The 9,466-nt window shown below is 41.1% G+C and overlaps 1 protein-coding gene across 1 annotated transcript; it reads left to right on the forward strand.

The window, feature by feature from the left end:
- The first annotated feature begins 384 nt into the window (after positions 1–384).
- Positions 385–3,167, forward strand: ppp1r3ca (protein phosphatase 1, regulatory subunit 3Ca). Its single transcript, XM_020918505.2, has 2 exons — positions 385–565; positions 1,427–3,167. Exons 1-2 carry the CDS (start codon positions 552–554, stop codon positions 2,379–2,381), a joined length of 969 nt encoding a protein of 322 aa, XP_020774164.2. The 5' UTR covers positions 385–551; the 3' UTR covers positions 2,382–3,167.
- Positions 3,168–9,466: the final 6,299 nt, after the last annotated feature.

The following is a 9,466-nucleotide window of genomic DNA, read 5'->3' on the forward strand; positions in this document are numbered from 1 at the left end:
AAATAAACCAAGTTTAGACTAGAATGAAGCAGTTTCAGAAGTAATAAGTCGATAAATGAACCTGAAAACAACATGAATAAACTGAGAGAAGTTTTAGAATCTTGGTCAGATCAGAGAAATTTGCAGCGCAGTTGGGGCAAACTCTTGGAACAGTTACCCACCCGGCCAGCAGGGGTCTGTCAAGCATCTCCAAACAGCAGCTGAATCAACAGGCGTCCCAACCCTCCCCCCTCCTCCGCTGGCCCAGGACCAACTCAAACCGGCTCCCACTGGCTGAGAGCGACCACACTCTCTTCTCCGATTGGCCGCCGGGCGCGTCACATGAGCGTCTATGCAAATGAGAGCCGTGTGGGGGTTGAAATCCGGGAGAGCTGTGCAAGGCTGGTCACTGAGAGGCAGGAAGAGGGAGAGAGTAGAGCAAGAGGAGCCGCACACAGACTCACAAAAGGGGGTGTGACGCAGTTATGCGCTTTACCGAACGCCGCTAATCCATTTGGAAAAAAAGTTCTACGGATTCTAAAGTTTTTCATCAATTTGGATGTACTTTCTCGATGAGTGCTGCAAGGTAAGCATGTGGGAGAGCTTTTATTTGAAGAAAATCCAACTTTTTTCTTACAGTTTCTTACGTTCTTCTTTGTTTTAATTATAATTTTATCTAATTACTCAGTTTACTTATAGAAAAATGAATAAATAGACGTTAAATGTTTGTGCAAAATGAAAACTGTTGACCACATTTTTTGACATTTTTATGCTGCAAGATAAGCATGTAAGCATCTTTAATTTGAAAAAAAATCTGTCAGACAAAATTTTCTTAACAGTTTTCATTAGTTTACTTATAAAAAATAAATAAATTGTAGTTAACTTTTTTGCAAACAATGAAAACTGTTGACCAAATTTTGACGTTTTCATAAAAAAAAGTAATAAAAAAGACCAAAATATAAATAAAATATAAAAATTTCACGTTACATTTAAAATTTTGTTCAATATTTTGGTGTCCTATCTGCATTGGACAGAAAAAGTCCAACTCAGATTCGCAAAACAGCAATAAAATTTAATGAAAAATGTAAATGAATGAGAAAATTAGTTTGAAAGTTTTACAAACAAAAGTTTAATAAAAGTTCGGATTCAAATTTAGTACATTTCGAAGTTTAGTGTCGTGTAATTTCGGTCCAAGCTCAAAATAAACAAAACTAAACAAATTTAACTTAATGTTCTTTTTAAGCACAATGAAAAACTTCACAAATATCACAACAAAACTACAAACCAAACTTAGACAGAATCTGGAAAACTCTGCCAAAAGAACCAAATGTTCTAATATCTTTTTTTTTGTTGTCCTTTTTTGGTCCCTCTCTGTTCTCCTCTCCTCTCTCCCCGCCCCCTCTTCCTCTCTCTTCTCTTCCTCTCTCCTCTCTCTTCCTCTCCACAGTGTTCTCCGATCCTTCAGTCCCTCTGTGATGCCCGGTCCAGTCATGCCCATGGATGTGGCCATGCGTTTCTACATTAGCCACTCTCCCCCTCCTCTCAGAAGCTTCCTCAGCTCCTACGAGGACCTGCAGCGAGCTAGCAAGCGCGCTAACAAGTCCCTCGCTAACAAGTCCCTGTACAAACCCCTGCGGCCCTGCCTCAGCTCCCAGCAGAAGGACGCCGAGCAAGATGGCGGCTGCTGGGCTAACAAGGCCAACAAGAAACGAGTGGTGTTCGCCGACATGAAGGGACTGTCACTCACCGCCATCCACGTTTTCTCCAAATTCGACGATGATTCGTACCAAAGCAACGAAGATTTGCAGTTCGACATGTGCGACCTGGAGGCGGCCACTATGGACCTTAAGATCAGCTCCACACGAAACCTGGCCCTTGACTTCAAGCAGCCGTCCGCAGACTACCTGGACTTCCGGAACAGGCTGATGCAGAACTCTGTGTGTCTGGAGAACTGCTCCCTGCAGGAGCGCGCGCTCACGGGCACCGTCAAAGTGCGAAACATCGGCTTCGAGAAGTCCGTCCAGCTCCGCATCACCTACGACTCCTGGGCCACCTTCACCGACGTGGACTGCACCTTCATGAACAACGTGTACGGTTGCCAGGATACCGATACCTTTGCATTCACACTGGAACTGCCGGGGTACGTCCCCCCGCACAACCGCGTGGAGTTCTGCATCTGCTTCCAGGCCCAGGCCCAGAGCTTCTGGGACAACAACGACGGGAACAACTACGCCCTGAAGCATGTGGGCTGGAACGGAGAGGACCTGGTGATTCCAGAGGTCAGAGCTGAGGCCAAACACGACTCAGAGTACGACCAGTACGGCAGCCCCCGCACCTCCAGCGGCATGTTCCCAGGCTGGCAGAGCTGGGGGCAGGTGGACACCTCTGTGCCGTACTGGTGAAGAGGCTGTCGGCTCTGGGACTCTGCTCTGACAGAGAGAGGACTGGACTGTCACATACTGACCTGCTTTAGAACTATGGACTATGCTCAAGTGTAGCAGAAGGACGAGGAGGGATGGCCGAGGGAACCCTGGGGTGTTTCCTGTTTTTGTAAAGAAATAATATGAATAATAATAATGTGCCTTACTGTAGCTGTAACTGTGCTGCCCTCTTTGTACAATCCACAGAAATGTAAAGGCTCATACGGCCTCTTGTAAAGTCCAAATATGCACTGATTGAGATGTCCCTCTCAATGTGATGTCTGTAAGGGAAGCTAATCCTTCATATTGAAGGGCATGAGGCGTGCATGACTACAGGCTTCTCCACACAGGCGTCCCCCCATGATGCACACTAAGCTCCTGCACCTTTTAGAAGTCCTCACACATCAGACCAGCCTCTCCTGCACTCTGCACATAGACTCATAGACTGGTCACTTGACCGCATTTAGATATAGGGAAATGAGCTGCTATAGGCCCTAGAGAGACTCTGCACGTGATTGGTCGTCTTGACGGGGAGGGGGCGTGGTTATGTCTGTGGTTTCAGAATGTCAGAAGCTGATGTGTACAGTGTTGTGTTTTTCACAAGTGCAATTGTGTGATGAGTGGACAGAATGAGTAGAGCGTGTGGTGCAGCTTCTGTTTGTGTCCTGTCTGAATGAGACCAGCGTTTGTGTTCACTTGAAGGTGTGAGCCCACCACACCACAGATGTGTATACTCTTTAATAAAAACATTTCTATATTTGTGCTAAACTCTCGTCACTCTCATCATTTTACACACACATCTTAAAGACCGAAGGTTGATCTCACACAAGAGAAACAGCAGTTATTTCTGGACAGTAATTACCTCAACAGGATTGTGCTCGTGTGGATATAGTGTAGTTAATTTTAGATCTTCACATAATTATGGCATCAGTGAACACATGTAAACAATGTAATATCAGTGTAAAGACAGAGTAATGACAGTGTCATATCAGAGTAAGAACAGTGAAATACAATCACCTCCATAGATTACATAATTATTGTTTGTAAACATAAATTCATAAATAGTTCAGAAACAGAAATGCACGAGTTATTTACAAACACACGATTAAAAAGTGAGGGGATTCAGAAGTGGGAGGGGCCTATTTCTACGACGACCACATCAGCACGCCACAAATACATTTTATATTTGGATCATAACATCGTGTGGTAGTACCTCAAAGGCCTGTACATGTATGTGGGCGCAGTACATGTGTATTGTACATGGAGCTCTTGAGGTCAACATAAGGCCGCTGTGCACTGCTGCATGTGTGTTTTCTTTTGAGAATCAGGAAGTGTTAGCATGCTAGTTGATGTTTGATGTGAAAAGCACTTAAAAGTTTTATCATGGTGAATAATTAGGATGCTCAGGGCAAACAGTTTAAAATGAACTAGAAAATGTTTGCAGAGTTAAATCATAGTAGTAACCATTAGCTAAGGTTAACCTAAATACTGTAACCGGACGACCGGCGCTACCGAGCTCGTAAGATATTTAAAGGCTTACCGAGGCGAGAGCTTGGCACCGCCTCAGGACTTGGCACAACATGGCAGCCTGTTCATAGCGTTTGGCGTTGTTTGCATGTGTCAGGTCCTTTTACCATTCTCACGTTGGTGCTCGTCCCTAGAGCCAAACGGTTTATTAGCAAACCTTTAGTGGGATTTTATTTTGAGTGTTAGTATAGGCTCTCTAAAGCAGCAATGTGCAAATATTGGCCACCGGCTCGTCTCCGTGGAGATAGAGAAGATTAGCGTTGTTAATTGTTGTTTGTTCAAGAGGCGGTATTACGCGAATTGACTTTTTTAAAGCTTTCCCGGGCAATATTCAAACCCCGGTAACAAGTCTGTACGCTACGACTTCACAAACCTTATGTATGTGCAGTAGTTTGATTAGCAGGACGCTGATGCTGTGTTGTAAGGGCGCTCTGAAGGGGGAGTGACTTAGCGTGGAGTGCTAAGATAGAGGGGACTCAGATCATGAAACTAGTGTGGTAGTACTCGAGACGTTTTTTTTTTTACGGTCTCGTCTTGAACTTGTTTTGACTCAATCTTGCCTCGGTCTTGGTCTTTAAAAGTCTTGGTCTTGTCTCAGTCTCGGTCTTTAAAAGTCTTGGTCTTGTGTTGGTCTTTAAAAGTCTTGGTCTTGTCTCGGTCTCAACCTTTAAAAGTCTTCGGTCTTGTCTTGGTCTTTAAAAGTCTTGGTCTTGTGTTGGTCTTTAAAAGTCTCGGTCTTGTCTCGGTCTCGGCCTTTAAAAGTCTCGGTCGTCTTGTCTTGGTCTTTAAAAGTCTTGGTCTTGTCTCGGTCTCGGTCTTTAAAAGTCTTGGTCTTGTCTTGGTCTTTAAAAGTCTCGGTCTTGTCGTGGTCTTTAAAAGTCTCGGTCTTGTCTCGCTCTCGGTCTTTAAAAGTCTTGGTCTTGTCTTGGTCTTTAAAAGTCTCGGTCTTGTCTCGTTCTCGGTCTTTAAAAGTCTTGGTCTTGTCTTGGTCTTTAAAAGTCTTGGTCTTGTCTCGCTCTCGGTCTTTAAAAGTCTTGGTCTTGTCTTGGTCTTTGAAATTCTCTGCCTTGTCTCGGCCTCTGTTTCTGAAAGTCTTGGTCTTGTCTTGGTCTCGACCCTCAGAGGTCTTGGTCTTGTCCTGGTCTCGGGACCCTGTGGTCTTGGATTGGTCTTGGTCTTGATTAATGTGATCTTGACTACAACACTACATGAAAGTAATTTTACATTTTAATATGTTGCTTTAACTTTACTTTGAAAATAACTTTGGACCACAGCAAATCATTTAAACTGAGTAAAAGTTTTTAAGACTTACATTTTTCAAGAGCGTCTGCACATTTAAGGTTTATTGGACTACATTATTCTAGTTTCATGCCAACTTTATTTAAAATTTTCACAAAAAGAAAGTTTGCTTTATCACACATGTTTGATGAGTTAAAACGTAGTAGTAACCAGGATCTAAGATTAGTCTAAATAGTGTAAATAGTGTAACCGGACAACTGGAGCTACCGGACTGGGAGGATATTTAAAGACTTACCAACGCCAGAGCTTGGCACCGCCTCTGGACTTGGCACAAAATGTCTTCAGAATGATCTAGAGCTGCAGCAGAACAAGTATAAGAGCACATAGACTAGTACACACACATGGACCACTGTGGAACCTACTGGAACACTGAGGATTACACACATGTAAGACCACATGCAAAAAGAAAAGAAAGTACTACTGTTTAATGTGGAAAATCACATTCTGTTGTCTAAAGAAAGAGTTTTTTCAAATGATCAGGGTGGTGGTTCTTCTTTAGTATTGAGTTTGAAATGTTAGTATTGTGAAAACACTATACACACCTTTTCAATGTATCATATCTCCATGCATTTGTCTAAACCAGGACTAAACCAAGTTTAAACCAGGTCTAAACCAGGTCTAAACCAAGTTTAAACCAGGACTAAACCAAGTTTAAACCAGGTCTAAACCAGGTCTAAACCAGTTTAAACCAAACTAAACCAGGTCTAAACCAAGTCTAAACCAGGACTAAACCAAGTTTAAACAGGTCTAAACCAAGTTTAAACCAGGTCTAAACCAGGTCTAAACCAGGACTAAACCAAGTTTAAACCAGGTCTAAACCAGGTCTAAACCAAGTTTAAACCAGGTCTAAACCAGGTCTAAACCAAGTTTAACCAGGTCTAAACCAGGTTAAACCAGGACTAAACAGTAAACCAGGTCTAAACAGGTCTAAACCAAGTTTAAACCAGGTCTAAACCAGGACTAAACCCTAAACCAGTCTAAACCAAGTTAAACCAGGTAAAGTCTAAACCAGACTAAACCAAGTTTAAACCAGGACTAAACCCAGTAAACCAAGTCTAAACCAGGACTAAACCAAGTTTAAAAGTTAAACCAGGATAAACCTAAACCAGACTAAACCAGGACTAAACCAAGTTTAAACCAGTAAACCAAGTCTAAACCAGGACTAAACCAAGTTTAAACCTAAAAGGTCCTAAACCAGGTCTAAACCAAGTCTAAACCAGTTAAAGCAGGTCTAAACCAAGTTTAAACCAGGACTAAACTAAACCAGGTAAACCAGTCTAAACCAGGAAACAAGTTTAAACAGGTCTAAACCAGTTTAAACCAGACTAAACCAAATCTAAACCAGGTCTAAACCAAGTTAAACCAGGTCTAAACCAGACTAAACCAGGACTAAACCAATCTAAACCAGTCTAAACCAAGTCTAAACCAGGACTAAACCCTAAACCAGGTCTAAACCAGGTCTAAACCAGGACTAACCAATCTAAACCAGGTCTAAACCAGGACTAAACCAAATCTAAACCAGGACTAAACCAAGCTAAACCACTAAACTAAACAAGTCTAAACCAGGACTAAACCAAATCTAAACCAGGTCTAAACCAGGACTAAACCAACCAGTCTACTAAACCAGGACTAAAATCTAAACCAGGTCTAAACCAAGTCTAAACCAGGACTAAACCAATCTAAACCAGGTCTAAACCAGGACTAAACCAAATCTAACCAGGTCTAAACAGGACTAAACCAAGGTCTAAACCAATCTAAACCAGGACTAAACCAAATCTAAACCAGGTCTAAACCAAGTTTAAAGCAGGTCTAAACCAAGTCTAAACCAGGACTAAACCAAATCTAAACCAGGTCTAAACCAGGACTAAACCAATCTAAACCAGGTCTTAAACCAGGACTAAACCAAATCTAAACCAAGTCTAAACCAGGACTAAACCAAATCTAAACCAGGTCTAAACCAGGACTAAACCAAATCTAAACCAGGTCTAAACCAAGTCTAAACCAGGTCTAAACCAGTCTAAACCAGGACTAAACCAAATCTAAACCAGGTCTAAACCAGGACTAAACCAAATCTAAACCAGGTCTAAACCAAGTCTAAACCAGGACTAAACCAGATCTAAACCAGGTCTAAACCAAGTCTAAACCAGGACTAAACCAAATCTAAACCAGGTCTAAACCAGGTCTAAACCAGGACTTAACCAAATCTAAACCAGGTCTAAACCAGGACTAAACCAAATCTAAACCAGGACTAAACCAAGCCTAAACCAGGACTAAACCAAGTTTAAAGCAGGTCTAAACCAGAAATAAACCAGGACTAAACCGAATCTAAACCAAATCTAAACCAGGACTAAACTAGGACTAAACTAGGGATAAATATACAAGTAAACCGGGACTAAATCAGAACAAAACCAGGTCTAAACCAGGACTAAAACAGGTTTAAACCAGATCTTAAACAGGATTAAAGCGGGACTACACTAGGACTAATCCACGATTAAAGTGGGTCTAAACCAGGACTAAAACAAGTCTAAACCAGGTCTAAACCAGGTCTAAGTCTGCCTTAAACGGCTGTTGTTTTGGGTCATGTTATCTCGGCCCTGGGTTCTTCAGTCTCTGACCTTTGACAGAGCGGTCACATTCTTCCAGTTTAACTCGGGACACTCAACTCACTCTGAATCCTCACTCTGAATCCTCACTCTGAATACTCACTCTGAATCCTCACTCTGAATCCTCACTCTGAATACTCACTCTGAACTCACTCACTCACTCTGAATCCTCACTCTGAATACTCACTCTGAATACTCACTCTGAATCCTCACTCTGAATACTCACTCTGAATACTCACTCTGAATACTCACTCTGAATCCTCACTCTGAATACTCACTCTGAATACTCACTCTGAATACTCACTCTGACACCACCAAGAGAGTAAAAAAACACTCTTAAGGCACAGGAAACTATAAATGTATCCAAAATAAACTATAGCTATTCTACAATCTTTATATTTAAAAAAATGTACCAAAATAAACTTTAGCTTTAATTGTTTCAACTCAATTATATGACTTTGTAGATGGTTTGACACACAAATCAAAATTGCAATCAAAATTCAATTACTTGCACAGCCTTACAGCACAGTCCCAGTTTTAGTTTTGATATATATATATATATATATATATATATATATATATATATATATATATATATATATATATATATATATGTGTGTGTGTGTGTGTATATATATATATATATGTATGTATATATATATATATATATATATATATATATATATATATATATATATATATATATATATATATATATATATATATATATATATAAAACAAAAAAACAACAACAGACGTTTCTCAGATTATATGTGACACATTGTTCATTCGTTAAAAAAAAAAAAAAAAAAAATTCAGTTTCCCGTTTCCATAAACTGCGATGCCAGACTTTCGCCGCATATGGACTGAACCAGGACTAAACCAGGACTAAACCAGGACTAAAACTAGTACTAAACCAGGACTAAACCAGGACTAAACAAGAACTAAACCAGAACTAAACCAGAACTAAACCAGGACTAAACCAGGACTAAAACTAGTACTAAACCAGGACTAAACCAGAACTAAATCAGGACTAAACCAGAACTAATTTAGAAAAGCAGTCAGAGAGCGCAGACCTCCGCCAAGGACTACCCCCATTTTTTATATAAATTGCAATAAAATCAGTCTTGTGGATCAGATCCGGATCAGCCTTTGGAATATGAAAGAGGATCCCATTGTCCATCCCTGAGTCAAATTTCATGGGGTTTGGTCAATAATTAACCGAGATATTGAGAAACAAACTTTTTGGCCCCATTTACCACAATGTTAACTAAAATTTCAAAGTGATCCAGAATCCAGGATTTCTTCCGGATCACCCCCAAAATGAAATCAGTTCTTCCTTTTCACATTTCCAACAAATCCTGAAAATTTCATCAAAATCGGTCCATAACTTTTTGAGTTATGTTGCTAACAGACAAACAAACAAACAAACAAACAAACAAACAGACAAACGCCGGCAAAAACATAACCTCCTTGGCGGAGGTAACCAGGACTAAACCGGTTTCAGTCCCGGTCTCGGTCCCGGTCTCAGTCCTGATCCTGGTCTGATCGCTGTCTCAGTCCCGGTCTGGTCCCGGTCTGATTCTGGTCTCAGTCCTGATCACCCTACAGTCTCCGGGTCTGTCACGACAGTCAGTC

This window comes from Boleophthalmus pectinirostris, unplaced genomic scaffold, assembly GCF_026225935.1.
Source record: "Boleophthalmus pectinirostris isolate CB_2022bp ecotype Guang Dong unplaced genomic scaffold, ASM2622593v1 HiC_scaffold_5, whole genome shotgun sequence".
Classification (NCBI taxonomy): domain Eukaryota; kingdom Metazoa; phylum Chordata; class Actinopteri; order Gobiiformes; family Gobiidae; genus Boleophthalmus; species Boleophthalmus pectinirostris.